Source organism: Dipodomys ordii, unplaced genomic scaffold (assembly GCF_000151885.1).
Source record: "Dipodomys ordii isolate 6190 unplaced genomic scaffold, Dord_2.0 Scaffold63, whole genome shotgun sequence".
In the NCBI taxonomy this organism is placed as follows: domain Eukaryota; kingdom Metazoa; phylum Chordata; class Mammalia; order Rodentia; family Heteromyidae; genus Dipodomys; species Dipodomys ordii.
Genome location: NW_012267279.1, coordinates 3,760,390 through 3,777,175, shown reverse-complemented (window position 1 = coordinate 3,777,175; position 16,786 = coordinate 3,760,390). Strand labels below are relative to the sequence as shown.

The following is a 16,786-nucleotide window of genomic DNA, read 5'->3' as shown; positions in this document are numbered from 1 at the left end:
CGCTGTCCCTCAGCTCTTCAGCTCAAGGCTAGCGCTCTACCACTTGAGCCACAGCACCACTTCTGGCTTTTTTCTTTTTGCTTATGTGGTGCTGATGAACCTAACCCAGGGCCTCAAGCATGCAAGGCAAGCGCTCTACCACTGAGCCACCTTCCCAACCCCCTCCTTTCCATTATTTTGAAGAACCTATAATGAAACAATTCACATTTATTATTTAAAATACATGTGGAAATATTTTATCATTTCTGAACAGTATTTACATATCCAAGAAAGGTATACTTATAATCATGATTTTTTTTTCCATTTCTTTTAAGCTGAGCCATTATCTGGACATTGTGGAAGTAAACATTGCTCATCAGATCTCTCTACGTTCAGAAGCATTTTTTCATGCAATGACCTCTCAACATGAATTGCAGGACTACCTCAAGAAAACTTCCCAGGCTGTAAAAATGCTTCGTGATAAAATTGCACAGATTGATAAAGTAATGTGTGAAGGATCACTACATATTTTAAGACTGGCACTTACCAGAAATAATTGTGTTAAAGTATACAATAAACTGAAGTTAATGGCCACTGTACACCAAACTCAGCCTACAGTGCAGGTGTTATTATCTACTTCTGAATTTGTTGGCGCATTGGACTTAATAGCAACAACGCAAGAGGTTCTACAGCAGGAATTACAGGGCATTCATAGCTTCCGGTATGTCTGTTAAGTAAGCCATTAGAAATAATCTTAGCAAACTTTAAAAGATAATATTAGTATGTACTGTTAAAAGTATACATGTATTCTAAGTATTTCAGATTGGTCTGCTTAATAATAATATTCTGACACAAGACAAACACTGTAAGGAATATTTACAAGACTTATAGAGAAACAAAATTTCTAGGAGATAAATATAATAACAGCAAATCACAGTTTGGAAAGTTGAAATAGATTTGGGTAAATATGGAGAAGTAAATATTAGTATTTTTAAATTCATTTTTAAAGATTTAAACATTTTATTTTATTTTTGTTGGTCATGGGGCTTGAATTCTGGGCCTGGGTACTGTCCCTGAGCACTTCAGTTCAAGGTCAGCACTCTACCACTTGAGCCACAGTGCCACTTCCAGTTTTCTGGTGGTTAATTGGAGATAAAGAGTATCACAGACTTTCCTGCCTGGGCTGGCTTTGAACCATGATCCTCAGATGTCAGCCTCCTGAGTAGCTAGGATTACAGGTGTGAGCCACCAGCTCCCAGCTTTAAAATTTTTATTTATTGCTTAGAGAATGTTGTATTCACATTCAGGGTCTTGCATTTGCCATGCTTTACCACTTGACCTGTGCCTTCAGCCTTGTTTTTCACTTATTTTTGAGATAGTGTGTTGCTTTTTGCCCTGGTATGTGCCTGAACTTTGATCTACCTACTGTGGATTTCCTATTGTTGTGATTATAGGCATGTGCCAATGTGTCTAGTTTCTCTTGTTGGAGAAAATCTTGTGGACTTTTCTGCATGAGCTAGCCTGGGTACCTTTATCCTTTTAGTTTCAACATTCTGTGTAACTTGGAGTGACAGGCATATTCCACTGCACCAAGCTATTAGAATAGGTCTTGGAAAGTTTTATGCCTTAAGCTACCATCCTCTCAATTTCAGTCTCCCAAGTACTTAGAATTACAAGCATGAACCACTGGCACCCAGCTATAAAACTTTATAGTAGGTTTTAAATAAATTCATTTCTAATTTGCAGTCTATTTCTTTTTATTTATTTTTTGGTCAGTTATGGGGCTTGAACTCTGGGCCTGGGCTCTGTCCCTTAGTTCTTCAGCTCAAGGCAAAATGCTCTACAACTTGAGGCACAACGCCACTTCCGGTTTTCTGAGTGGTTAACTGGAGATAAGAGTCTCATGGACTTTACTGCCCGGGCTGGCTTTGAACTCTGATCCTTAGATCTCAGCTTCCTCAGTAGCTAGGATTACAGGCATGAGCCACCAGCACCAAGCACCCTTTTATTTTTTAAATGGGGTCATCTGTTTATGTATCGGACAGTCTGGACCACAGTTCATCTGGGATGACTGGCACATGCCACCACACCCAGTTTTTATAGATTGAGATTGCAGTCTGTTTTTTATAGTATAAAAAAATCCATATTAAGCCAAGCACTTGTGGCTTATGCCTATAATCTTAGATATTCAGGAGGCCGAGATCTGAGGATCATGGTTGAAGCCAGGCTGAGCAGGAAAGGCTATGAGATGCGTATCTCCAATTAAACATGAAAAAACTGGAAGTGGAGCTATAGTTCAAGTGGTCGAGTACTAGCCTTTACCGTAAAAGCTCAGGAACAGCAGTCAGACCATGAGTTCACACATATATAAGTTTTCCACACCATGATAGGAAAGGCACAAAGTTCTTACTTTGAAAACATCTTTAGAAAGGAAAGAGAGCCAGGCTCTGGTGGCTCACACCTGTATTCCAAGCTACTCATAAGGCTAAGATCTAAGGATTGAAGTTCAAAGCCAGCCTGGGCAGGAAAGTCCATGAGACTCTTATCCCTAGTTAACCATGAGAAAACAAAGTGGTGCTGTGGCTCAGATAGTAGAGCGCTTGCCTTGAGCAAACAAGCCAGGAAGAGAAAAGATGCCTGTGGCAGGCTCTGAGTTGATTCCTAGCAACAAAACGCCAAGAACTAAATAAAAACTTTGTAGAAAACATAATTGAGTTTGAAATTATATATAAAAACAATTTTAGATTTTCTGTGTGAAATCATGTTAGTGTTTTTTATACCCAAATGAAAATTATTAACATTTTATTCAGCTAATAAGCAGTTATTCAGTGTTCTTATAGAAGTTACTATCTTCTGGAAATCTCATCCAAACCTTTCACAGATGATATTTAATATGTTCTGGGAAAGACAGCTTCAAAATAACTTTATTTAAATTGAATTATGAATTCTTTATATGGTTGGAATATTGATGTATAAAGCACTATTGAATTATTAAGTAGTTTTATTCATAGATTTAGGAATGGCACTTGTGCATTTACTACAATGTCACACACCAGGTGAATAGTAAATAACAGAACAAAATGCTCTCTGCTCTAACAGTCTCTGCAGTTTGTTTGGAGGGGTGTGAGACAGGTATTGCTATGTTAAAACAGTACTGTGATGAGTGTACAATTACTGTGAAACTCTGACCTCTTAGAGAATTTGTTGAAAACTGTCATTGGAACTTCTTTACATAAAAATATACTTGTATGTAAACTTTTGCAATTAAAATTTCAGGGCAAACCGTGGACATTTGAAGCCTAATTTGGGTTCTGCAATATGGAACCCAAAGTGACTACACAATTTCTAATTGCCCTTTCACCTCTGAAATTTAATTTTTTTTAGTTTGTATGATATATTTAAAAAATCAGTTTTTCAGAAAAAATTGGCTTCCATGGTGACAGAAACTATATTTTTCCTTTGTTACTTCTATATAAAAAAATGAATGTTGATGAATATCAAAGCCAATATCCTCCACATAATAAAGAGCTAAGGAATAGAATCAAAGATTGAATGTTTTCTTGCTAAACACCAACCCTAAACTTGTTTTAACTTTTACCCCAATAGTCATATGCTTTTATTTTCCTTGTCTCATACTTTTGTAATCAGTAGTATTAATGAAAATTGTAGTTATCCAAAACTATGTGTAAAAAATTTAGGAGTAGAGTTATTATGAATGTTTTATGATGGATTGAATTACAGAATATAAATATTATTTAAGTGTGTTTATTCCTAATTTGGGTACTCATTCATTTATCCATTCATTCATTGTTGTGCTAGGGATCGAATCCAGGCCTGTGCCATGCTAGGCTAGTGCTCTACTACTGAACTAAATCCCCAGTCCTTTTAATCTTCAGTTTTACATTTTTAGTTAGTACTTTAATGCAAATGACAAAATAGTTTTAAAAATTGTGTAAGCTGTTTGGGGTTATTGCTCAAGTGCTTTTCTAGTGTATACTAGGCCCTAGTTTCATTTCCAGAACTGCAAAAAATTTTCAAATGTTTTAAGTTTTCTTAGGGTTGGGGTTAAACTCAGTGGAAGAGCCCTTGCCTCCCATGCTTGATACCGTGCGTTTGATCACTAGCATAGGGGAAGCAAAACAAACAGTGTTTGGGTATGTGATTTTAAAAAGTCTTTAAAATGTTGTACATAGCTACATTTTTCTCATGTTTCTGTTACTTTCTTTACAACTTACATGTGTAAAGATGGTTTATTTGTCATGTAAAATGTTTCAGTAAAGCTGCCTAGTAAATGTCAGTTCCAGGATATAACTAACTTTATTAAAGTTTGATATCTCCATATGCAAGTAATTTGCAAAATTAAAAATACTCTAAAATATTTCTCTAACCAAAGAAGAGTATTGATCTATATTTGAAGACTAATTTTTTTTATAATTTTTGTACTTTGTTTTAAATGTGTTAAATTCTAACTGGTGATTTACTTCTTGTTTTTGTCTTTCCTTTTTGTTATAAGGTTGTTAAGTATCAACATTACTTTCTTGTATAACTTCACAAATTTTTAAGGCCTTTTAACTTTGTTTGGAAACAATTCATTTTAGATCTTTTATTATTTTGTCTAATGCATCAGGAAGTATGTGTATTATAGGTTTCTTGTCTTCTGTAAACATTAATGGCATAAGTCATGTTTTTAATTTATGAAAATGTTTATGTTTTATCAGTAGGAATTTCACCTACTTTGTTTTCCTTTCTGACCAAATTTTAGTCATTTTCCTAGAACTTAGAAATGTGTAGGATCAACTTGGCGCCAGTGGCTCAAGCCTATAATCCTAGCTACTCAGGAGGCTGAGAGCTGAGGATCAAGGTGCAAAGCCAGCCCAGACAGGAAAGTCTGTGAGACCCTTACCCAGTTAAGCACCAGAAAACCAGAAGTGATACTGTGGCTCAAGTGGCAGAACGTTTGTCTTGAGCTAAAGGGCTCAGGCCCACAGTTCAAGCCCTGCAACAGACCAAAAGAAAAGCATAACACCTTAATATTTGAAATCTTTTTCTTGGCAGGTCAACCAAAGGATTTGTTAATTAAGGGTGTGTGTGTGTGTGTGTGTGTGTGTGTGTGTGTGTGTGTGTGTGTGTGTGTGTGTGTGTGTGTGTGTGTGTGTGTGTGTGTGTGTGTGTGTGTCTGTCTGTCTGTGTCTGTCTGTGTCTGTCTGTGTCTGTCTGTGTGTCTGTCTGTGTCTGTGTGTGTGTGTCTGTGTGTGTCTGTGTGTGTGTCTGTCTGTGTGTGTGTCTGTGTGTGTGTGTGTGTGTGTGTGTTGGCAGGTCAACCAAAGGATTTGTTAATTAAGGGTGTGTGTGTGTGTGTTGTTACCAGAGCCTTTTGGAGGTTTATAGGACATGAAATCTTGTGGACTTTGCTACTTAGGCTAGCTTTTGAACAATGATTCTCAAATCTTAGCCTCTTGAGTAGCTAGAATTACAGGTGTTAACCATTGGTACTTGACAATTACATATTTTATGGATATTATTTTGCTTTTGTATATTTTGTTCTTTCTATTGCTTTACTTATACTTCAATTTTTAGAAGTTACTACAAATACAGAACCCTATTTATTTATTCCAGTACTGGGGCTTGAATTTAGGGCAATCTCTCCAGTCCTGGGGCTTGAACTCTGAGCCTAGGTGCTGTCCCTGAGCTTTTTGTGCTCAAAACTAGTGCTCTACCACTTGAGCCACAGCTCCACTTCTGGCTTTTTGGTGTTTAATTTTGGAGATATGGGTCTCATGGACTTTTCTGCCTGGGCTGACTTTGAACCAGGATCTTTAGATCTCAGCCTCCTGACCAGCTAGGCATGAGCTAGTGATGCCCGAAGATTTAGAACAACTCTTGCTTGGCTTTCTTCCACAAGGTTGGTGCTTTACCAATTGAGTCACATCTTCAGTTTGAGTAATTGTAGACTTTTCTGTTCAGATGACTTGGAGCCATGATCCTGCAGGTCTTAGCTTCCTGAGTAGCTGGAATTACAGGTGTGAGCCATCAGTCCCTAATCTAATTCTTGTTTCTAAAAAAGAACTTGAAAAATTCTTGAAATTGTGTGTATTAACAATATCTAGAAAATGTACAATATATGTATTTTCTTTTTTTTCATTCATTTTGTAGCTTTTGACCTTGAAATTATTTGCTGTTTAACTTTGTCTTGTGATTTCTGAACTCCCAAAGTACTCTATATTCTCCTATGATAACAACAGTCTATCTTAAAGTTATTTGTGTTTTTTAGTCTATTGGGTTTTAAATGTCAGGCAAAATAGCTGTGCCTACATATCTTTTCTCTTTTTCTTTCCATGACCTTTGGATTATGGGCTGAGTTTTCTGGTCTATTTGCATAGTTTGGTTTTGTAATTTTAAAATAATTTACTGCCTGCCTAAAATTTTCATAGAAGTGGGCAGTTTTAATTATTGGGAAATAAATATTTTAAACTATCACAAAAAGAAATTGTATTAGCAATGAAATGACTGAAATAATATATATTATTTATGCTTTATACTAATTTAAAAGAATTGCTAAGGTTAATGATCATCCAGTATGGATGGGCCTCAACCTACTCTTCAGTATTGGTTACTTGCAAGTTTTGATACAGGAAAGCTTTAATTACTTTACAATTCAGGACTGTTACATTTTGCTTTTTATATTGTAAAGATTTATGGAGGAACTTTTAAGTTTTCATTATTTTTTGTTATTTTTTTTACTACTTTATTATCACTATTAATTAGAGCTATCAGCCAACAATTGAGGACAGTTATCAAATACATTAGAACTCTGAACCAATACCATGCTAAGTATATTGCATGTATTATTTACCCTTACAAAAACTGAGATAGGTAATATCCCTATTTTGACAGATATGAAAACTGGAGCTTACAAAGTCTTGGATAACTCGTTCTAGGTCATACAGACCTGAAAAGCTATACTTCTTAATGTAGTAAGTGACCATATTAGAAGATCTCAAACATTACTCTGAATATCAGTGCTAATTTTATAATGCTATAGATTTAAAATTGTGAAGTTATGCTGTTGATTTGCTGAGCCAGGAACGAACATAATTTTTGACAAGAATTAATGGCTGGATGTTGGTAGCTCACACCTGTAAGCCCACCTACACAGGAGGCTAAGATCTGAGGATTGCAGTTCAAAGCCAGCCTGGACAACAAAGTCCATGAGATTCTTATCTCCAAGTAAGCACCAAAAAAGCTGAAAGTGATGTTGCCACTCAAAGTGGCAGAGCACTAGCTTTGAACACAAAAGCTCAGGAATAGTGCCCAGCCCTGAGTTCAAGCCCCAAGACTTCCCTTCTCTCCTCCCAAAATAAATAATGAAACTAGTTTGTTTCCTGTTGTAGACCTTTTTATTTCTTTGCACCATTCTCAATATTAAACTCTACAGCGTGAGCTATTCCTGTAGCTATTGTTAAATTAATTATCTATTTTATTTTAAAGGTAAAGTCCTAGTAACTTTGCCTGAGTTAGCTTCAGACTAAATCTTATACCTGCCTCCCAAGTAGCTGGGATTTCAGTCTGTGTTACCATGCTGGTTCTTTTCTTTTCTCTTTCTTTCTTTCTTTCTTTCTTTCTTTCTTTCTTTCTTTCTTTCTTTCTTTCTTTCTTTCTTTCTTTCTTTCTTTCTTTCTTTCTTTCCTCCTTCCTTCCTTCCTTCCTTCCTTCCTTCCTTCCTTCCTTCGGTGAGTGGATCATGCCTGTAATCCTAGCTATCAGGAGGCTGCTATATGTGAATTATGGTTGAAGCCAGCTTGGGCAGGAAAGTCCATGAGACTCTTATCTCCAATAAACTACTCAGAAAAAGCCAGAAATGAAGAAGTGATACTGTGGCTCAAGTGGTAGAGCATTAGCCTTGAGCAAAAGATGCTCATGGAGAGTAATTAGGCCTTCTAAGTTCAAGCTCCAGGACTGGCAAAATAATAAAAGGTTGAGACTATTAAAGAGTTTATTATATTTTCTAGCTTCTTGTGGTTTTATTATATAATCTTGAGATTCTATTTCAGGGATTATTATTGATAGTATCAAAATATTCAACATATTATGGATTCTATAATTCCATATAATCTATATTTAGATTTCAAATATTTTAGTAAGAAGACTTTCACATTATATGCTTTGAGAAAAAGCCAAGATATCAGTAATTCAACTGTTTGAAAAGTTAGAGTTCTGTTGAGTTTATTGATCTCCCTAGGATAAATACTATCACATTTTTCTTACCTTTCACACCTTTCTGTGATTATATTACAGTATACCCAGATATTATTCCATATTCTATGGCACGTTTTCTCAATACAGATATCTCTTTCTTCTACCAGGCCCAAAATTGGTTTTTGAATGGCAAAAACATTGGATATTTTATGGTTGGAATGTACAGTAGCTGTGTGATACTAAAATTTTATGAGTTTTTTATGTGTAACAAGGAATACAGATTGAGAAACATATAGTATACAGGCACTTCTTAATTCTTCTAAGAGTATATTCTGTTTCTTTTAAGAATGTATTACATTTATTCAAGTAGTTCCTAGTGGCCAGTATTGTGTTGTTTCCATTTCCTTGTTACTATCAATAATAACTTAGTGAATATATATTCTTTTGTATCTTTGTCAGTGCATCTTTGAGATAGATTTCAAGAAGTGGGATTCCTAGGTCAGAGGGTAATTACCTGTGCCATTTTGCTAGCTATTACCATATTACCATGATAGTATTTTAGTTTGTATTATTGAATATGTTCTGAATAAGTTTATTGTGCTATTTTGGTATCTTTTATGAGAAGTTCATTAATCTTCTCAAGGGTTCTAAGAAATATCTTTATATTACATTTGTAAACTTAATCTGTTATTTCAATTGTCAGATTTATTTTGGAAGTGATCTTACCACCTAAGTTGTATACAAATGATTTTAACTATTTCTTTAAAATTGTACCATATTCCAGATTTTTTTTTTCTGTAAAAGATAGATGTTGGCTTTTCCAAGTCAATGTGTATATTTCTTTTATATGGTTGTTTTAAATTTATATTTAATCTAAAACCAAGTTTTGTTTAAAATTATCCCAAAGCAAAAAGTTGTGTGTATGTGTGTGTATGTGTATTATATATGCATGGGGGAGGGGCAATTTAGGCTGGCCTTAATTTTTTTTTTTTTTGTCGGTCATGGGGCTTGAACTCTGGGCCTGGTCACTATCCCACAGCTCTTCAGCTCAAGGCGAGCACTGTACCACTTGAGCCCCAGCGCTACTTCCAGTTTCCTGAGTGATTTATTGGAGATAAGAGTCTCACAGAATTTCCTGCCTGGGCTGGCTTTGAACTGTGATCCTCAGATCTCAGCTTCCTGAGTAGCTAGGATTACAGGTGTGAGCCACCAGTGCCTGGGAATGGTCTTAAATTTATAGCTTCCTGGGATTATAAAGCATTTATTACCATAACTCTCTAGAGCTTTTTTAAAAAAATCAATTTTTGTGCTAGGACTAGCATCTGGGCCTTGAATGTGTTAGGTAAGTGTTGTAACAATGAGTTATATTCTCAAACCCAAGATGAGAGTTTTTAAAAATTAAAGTAAGTTGATGCATAAAACATAAAAGTTGTACTATTTAAAGTTATTTCCCATGTTGTAAAATAATTTCAGCCATCTTGGCTGAAAACATCACTTTACTAAAACATCACATTATTTAATAGGTATTCAGCTAAAAAAGTTTTGCCTCCTAGTTGCCTTGAAAGTAAACTTATGTTTTGAAAATGAAGATATGTAATTTATTTTTCCTTTTATAGGCATTTGGGATCACAACTTTGTGAATTAGAAAAGTTGATAGATAAAATGATGATTGCAGAATTTTCTACTTATTCTCACAATGATTTAAACAGGCCACTGGAAGATGACTGTCAAGTTTTAGAAGAGGTATGTGCCTTGAACTGTTGATATTATTGATTAGTGTTACTTCCTGACATCTTTAGTTTAGAACAAACTTCTCAGGTTATGGTGAACAAAATTAGCTTCACTATCAAGATTTTGTCAGACCTATGAAGCCTTTCAGTAGCCATGTGATCTTAAGACACACCATATATGTTGGGTATCTTATGAAATTAGAGAATAAAATTATTTTATAACTTAAGAATTAGAATTGAAATGGGGCCTTCATAGCTTACAAAGCAATTTCAAAATAGAGATATGGGGTGAATAAATTAGTTTGTATTTTATGTGTGCACATATGTGTTAGAATTTGTTTTATAAAAAGTTATCATGATAAACTTTTAGTCACTCAAATTCATTGAATATCTATCATGAACAGACTTTATGTCTGTATGTGCATATGCTTATTTGTATATACATATTATATATCATAAACATTTTATGTCTATATATAAACCATATCCATACATATCACACAGATATAAAACATGTTCATGATAGATACTCATATCTAGTAACTTCTCTGTGCTAATCATTGTCAGGGACTAGTAAAAACATCCAAAGTCCCTAACTGATGGTCAGGTGGTTACAGAGAGGTGTGCAAGCAGTTGACTTCCCATTAAAAATCCAGGTTGTCATTTCTGTCTTTGGACTATGAATTAAAAACAGGCATTGGGACTATTTATTAATCATCAGTGGTAACTAGGCCAAAAGTATGAATATTATTTTGTTCCCAAACCAGATTTGTTACAGCGTTATCCAAAACCTGATAAGATTGCTTTGAGAGGGATTTTTTTCTGACTTTTGAAAATACCAGGTGTAAGAGATTTAAGAATCAGACAGAGCCCTTGTTGTTGATTATTTCTACCTCTGTATAAGATTATTACAGATTTAAAGTGTGAAATTACATAGTCTTCTTTTGTTTTAATAGGAAAGACTAGTATCTCTTGTATTTGGACTTTTAAAGCAAAGAAAACTTAATTTTTTAGAAATCTATGGTGAAGAAATGATTATTGCAGCAAAGAATATCATTAAACAGGTAATTGTACCTTTTTATTTGATGTGTGTTCTAGAATCTTCTATGAAGTTTTATTTTTATGTCCTCTAAAATATATGTAATGTGTACTATAATAGAAATACTTCAGTGATTTTTTTAAAAATTGAAAATATGGAAAAACAGAGTCTATCGGTCAAGATTATCTTTTTAAGGATATTCCTGTAAGTAGATTGATACTAATTTTTTATTATTGCCATCATAATGTACATATGATTTTGACCATAAATTTTATTTTATTTTTTGGGTCCGGTCGTGAGGCCTGAACTCTGGGCATGGGTACTGTCCCTCAGCTCTTCAGCTCAAGGCTAGTGCTCTACCACTTGAGCCATAGCACCACTTCCGGCTTTTTTCTTTTTGCTTATGTGGTGCTGAGGAATTGAACCCAGGGCCTCAGGCATGCAAGGCAAGTGCTCTACCACTGAGCCACCTTCCCAGCCCCTTGACCATAAATTTTAGTTAGAATTATTGTAAGCGTTTTTTCTGTTTTGTGTTGTTCCTGGGATTTGACCTTGTCCTGGGCACTGTCCCTGAGCTGCTTTTACTCACAGTTAACACTCTACTGCTTGAGCCGCAGCTTCATTTCTGGCTTTTTCTGAATGGTTTATGGAGATGAGAGTCTCATGAACTTTCCTGTCCAGGCTGGCTTTGAACCATGATCCTAAGATCTCAGTCTCCTGAGTCGCTAGGATTACAAATGTGAGCCACTGGTGCTGAGCTCATTTTCTTATTATAGAGGTCTTCAGAAACAACAAGTTAAATCATCAACAGTATGTTTGTTGCCTAAATCTTTTCAGCTTTCCATTATGGTGAATATTTAGGTGGTTTTCAATTGAAATAACCCAGTGTTCTTCACTGGTCATATTAACATATGTTCTTAGACTAATTTTCAAAGTGAGGTTACTGGTCAGAGAGTGACATAATTTTTAAGTTGTTTAATACACAATACTGAATTGCTGTCTAAAAAGACTTTACAAGTTTTATGCTCAACCAACACTAGATAAATTCATTTTTTTACCCTTATGATCAGAAATTAGGATTTTAAATGGAAATAGATGTGTTATTTAGTTTTTCATGATCTTCATTTTCATTGGAGTCCAGTTTTTTTGTATGAAAAAGATACTGCAATTTTAAATGTATTTAGTAGGCTTAATTCATCATCATCTTTTTTTTTTTCTTTTCATCTTTTTTTCTTTTGGTGCCAATCCTGGGCTTTGAATTTAGAGTCTCATACTCTTAGCTTTTTCACTAAAAGTTATGAGCCACACCTCCACTTCTGGCTTTTTCCCCCCTGTTAATTGAAGAAAAGAATCTCTTGGATTTGTGTGCCTGGATTGGCTTTGAACTGGCATCCTCAAATCTCAGCTTTCTGAGTAGCTAGGATTACATGTGTGAGCCACTGACACACCTAGCTTTGTCATCGTTATATTAAATACACATATGAGTTTTAAATGTTTATATAAAAGTAAGCAAAACTTACTATCATCTCTTAACCTGTCTCAAGCACATTAAAACATTATTTTTAAATTGGCATAAACATTTTGGAAAATTGTTGGCAATTGATGTTACATATACAAACTTTGCTATTCTTCATTTCAATTCCTAAGTATTTATAACAATGCTTCCAGGAACACTCTAAATTCCATTGTGATTGGGAAGAATTAAAGTATATTTATACAGTGGAATATTACACAGGATGAGAATGAGTATGTTATTCAAAACTGCACACACGAATATTATAGAGCTAATACAAAGCTAAAGAAGCCAGTCATACAAGTAAACACTATATGCCTCCGCTTCTGTAAAATTCAGACACAGGAAAAATTAATCTGTAGTTTAGAAATCAAAATAAAATCTTTTGCAATGAAGTAGTAACTGGGAAGGAGGAAGAGGCAGCATTTAGTTCCATGAGTTGAATTTGGGTTGAACTGATGCATTCCATTTGTAAAAAATACTTCATTATAAACGTTTGTATGATTTTCTATATATATTTTTCAATAACATTTTAATTCTGATATTTTCCTGAAGTTTAACTATAAATATTTTTTAACTTTAAAATTATCATATATTACAAAGAAATCTAAATCTCCAATATGTGTTTATTGGGAGGACATTTTAATATAGGGCTCATACTTTGTTTCTCATAAGAGATACGTTCTTTTTCTAGTGAATGATTTTGAACAGCTTTAAATAGTAGGACATTTTAATTGTTATGTTTAAATATACCATAAAATAGTTAATGGGGTAAAATAATGATTTAGTATTTCAAACACCTTGGGTTAATATACAAGTCTGGAAAAATAATTGCTATACTGACAGTGCTTTCTACCGTACAAATGGAACATGGAATACTTAGGATTCTGAAGACCATTAACTGAATTCTTTTTTTGCTTAAATTTTGCAGTGTGTGATTAATAAAGTTTCACAAATAGAAGATATAGACACAGATGTTGTTGTAAAGTAAGTATAAAGATATATTTGGTGGTTTTCATCAGGAAAAAGATGATTCAGAAATTAGAATAATTTAAGGAAGATTTAATTAAGGAATTGTTTACTGAGATTGGGACATTGTGTAAGAAAATCACACCTAATAATGAAATACTTTTAAGAGATAAGAGAAAAGAGCAGTTAACAAAATTCAGGAGAATTGAGAGTAGAAATGAAAAATAGCTATGTCCTTGAGTAGGGGAAAATAGTCAGCCTGAGGTTAGGTAACCCTCAGGAAGGGAAGGGAACTAGAGGAATAAGTACAATATGATGGCCCCTCCAATCTGCAGGAGTCCCATCAAAGACGAAGTCAGAAACCACAAATAATACTGAATCTCACATATGCAGTGTTTTTGTTTTGTTTTACTCTATATCATGTAACATTGCCACAAAATGACAAAATTAATCTGTCCTTAAATGTTTCTGGTGCCTCCTTTGTATCACAACTCTTAGGCTTTGGGGCCACTATTAATTACAGTAAAAGTTACTTGGACAAAGAAATCAAGATACTAAGACAATTGATCTGATAACTGAGATAGGTACCAAGTGACTATGGTCAGCTTCCAAATACAGCAGGTCAAATTTATATCCTGGGTAGGTAGAAGCAGATGTCATACTACTCAGAAAAGCACAGTTTGTAAAACTCAAAAGTTGTTTATTTCTGGGCTTTTCTATTTAGAGTCTTTAGACCATATTTAGTACAGGTTACCTTAACTGCAGAATATAAAGTGAATGAGAGAAGGTGATTTTTGTGTCTTTACTTCTTCTAGTCTTTACAAAGACTGCTCATTGTCCAAGCCCTGAAGGTTGGCCTCCCAAGACAGAGAGGATGGGTGGGAGAGGGAGAGAAGGAAGATAGGAAGCAGGGGTTGTTTATTAATTATAGTGGGATAGCAAGAATTCATTGAATTTATTTAGCTATAATTAAAATTGAGCTCAAATTTAATTTAGAATTGCCTATGTTTCACTCTTGAAATTTCTAATCTTTTATTTTGAATAGTAATAAATATTTTATGACTGAATTTCTCATGTAGATATCTAAACTTTATGACTGCCTAAATGAATAACAATGTGGAAACTGAAACCTCTCTGGGACAAACTCACAGAATGGGAGATTGTGGAATTTTAATTTTCATATTATTACTTAGTGCTGGATGCCAGTGGCTCACACCTATAATTCTAGCTACTCAGGAGGCTGAGGTCGGAGGATCATTGTTCAAAGCCAGCCTCATCAGGAAACTCCGTGAGACTCTTATCTCCAGTTAACCACCAGAAAACCAAAAGTGATACTGTGACTCAAAGTGGTAGAGTGCTAGCCTTGAGCAAAAGACCTAACGGATGGCTATGCCCAGGCCTTGTGTTCAATTCCATAACACACACGCACACATGCACACACACTTAACTGCCTGGTGAAAACTTGATTTCAGAATAAGTTGAAGCAATTGTAGTAGTTGGCATTGGAGATTATGTCATTGACATTCTGTTAGGGCCAGTGGACATGAGTGTTGGTAACTCTTTTTGTCAATTTAACTAGAGAATTTACTATCTAATGCAGAGGTACTTTTTCTTTTTAATAGAATAAACCTCTGGATGCCACAGCATTTATTAACAATCTAAATTAATAAAATATATGGAATTCTGTTTTTCATCAGTCTTTCTTTTCTTTTCTTTTCTTTTCTTTTCTTTTCTTTTCTTTTCTTTTCTTTTCTTTTCTTTCTTTCGGTCCTAGGGCTTGAACTCTGGGCCTGGGTGCTGTCCCTCAGCTCTTCAACTCAAGGCTAGTGCTCTACCACTTGAGCTACAGTGCCACTTCCGGTTTTCTGGTGGTTTATTGGAGATAAGAGTCTCACGGACTTTTTCTGCCCAGGCTGACTTTGAACCTCGATCCTCCAATCTCAGCCTTCTAAGTAGCTAGGATTACAGGCGTGAGCCACTGGCACATGGCAGTATTTCATCTTTGAAGTTACTTATCAGTGTTGACTATCAATAATATTGGCTTATACAAAACATTAAAAAAATTACGATGTCTTGCTCTAAGGCTCTTCAGTATTTATAACAACCACATAGATAGATTCTGTTGCTTTCCCCATATTAAAATGAGAAAATTAGAGCATAATGGAGCTAAGTCGACAAAGTTGCTGAGCTAGTAATCCTAATAAATATTTAGAATTTCCTCTCACTTGTGGCAAAATATATTTTTTTACTTTGTAGTTAGCAAAGTAGGTTATTAAATTTGTTGAGGGAGATGCTATATTGTTTTGTTGTTCTTTTTCCTCCTCTTCCTCCTTCCTCTCTCCTCCTCACTCCTTTTCCCTCCTCCTCCATCCTTCTCCCTCTTCCTCTGTCCTCCTCCTCCTTTCCTTTTCCTTCCCCTTCCTCTTCTCCCCCTTTTTTCTTCAGCTAGTTCTGGGACTTGAACTCAGGGCCTTGGCACTGTTTCTGAGCTTCTCTGTACTCAAGGCTAGCGCTCTACCACTTGAACCACAGTACCACATCCAGCCTTTTCTGTTTATGTGGTACTAAGGAATAGAACCCAGTGCTTCATGCATGTAGACAAGCACTCTACCACTAAGCCACATTCCCAGCTCTGTGTTCTTATTTTTAATTACAGATGATGTCATTACTCTTAACCAAAACTGATTGATGTTTTTCTGTGAACACAGCACATGCACATGGGATCAAATGTATGCTTGTATATGATTAGACTTAAAGGTATTTAAATAAGTAGTTGATTAGTAATTGACCAGCTCAAAGATTCTATTATTTTTGAGAGTTGGATAAATTTTTATTATAAAATTTTATATTTATTTAAAAAATTTATAATAAAATATTTCTAATTTTATGAACATTTCTATTTTATTTATATTATATTTTTTATCATATACGTTTAATCATATTTGATAGTGTTTTCTCCAGCCTAAAGATATTTTATATTGGTTTAGAGTGATCAATTATTTTTGTTTAAACTATTTTTTTTTAGGCTTGCAGATCAGATGAGAATGTTGAATTTCCCCCAGTGGTTTGACTTATTAAAGGATATTTTCTCTAAGTTTACAATTTTCCTACAGAGAGTTAAGGTAAGCTTATCTATCAGTTTGTCTAGAATATCTATAAGGTTAAGTCAACTTTCCACATATATATATATTTATATTTATGTATATGTATGTATATATATCATGTATACAGCTATACGTACAAACTGCATAAAAGTTTTTTCTATATCTTTCTTTCTTTTTCTTTTTTTTTTTTGCCAGGCCTGAGGCTTTGAACTCAGGGCCTGTGCATTGTCCCTAAGCTTCTTTTGCTCAAAGCTAG

The 16,786-nt window shown here is 34.6% G+C and overlaps 1 protein-coding gene across 4 annotated transcripts in view; it reads left to right on the top strand.

Annotated features, from left to right (window-relative positions):
• Window positions 1–16,786, top strand: part of Vps54 (vacuolar protein sorting 54 homolog (S. cerevisiae)) — a 99,056-nt gene that overhangs the window by 40,651 nt on the left and 41,619 nt on the right. For all 4 annotated transcript variants that reach the window (XR_001175302.1, XM_013022520.1, XM_013022519.1 and 1 more), the window contains 5 exons: window positions 315–700; window positions 9,792–9,918; window positions 10,862–10,969; window positions 13,389–13,444; window positions 16,452–16,548. Coding sequence is in view for 3 of the 4 variants with exons in the window: in XM_013022520.1 (XP_012877974.1) it covers window positions 315–700; window positions 9,792–9,918; window positions 10,862–10,969; window positions 13,389–13,444; window positions 16,452–16,548 (774 nt within the window). In the remaining variant the exon portion in view is untranslated. The remainder of the gene's footprint in view (window positions 1–314; window positions 701–9,791; window positions 9,919–10,861; window positions 10,970–13,388; window positions 13,445–16,451; window positions 16,549–16,786) is intronic.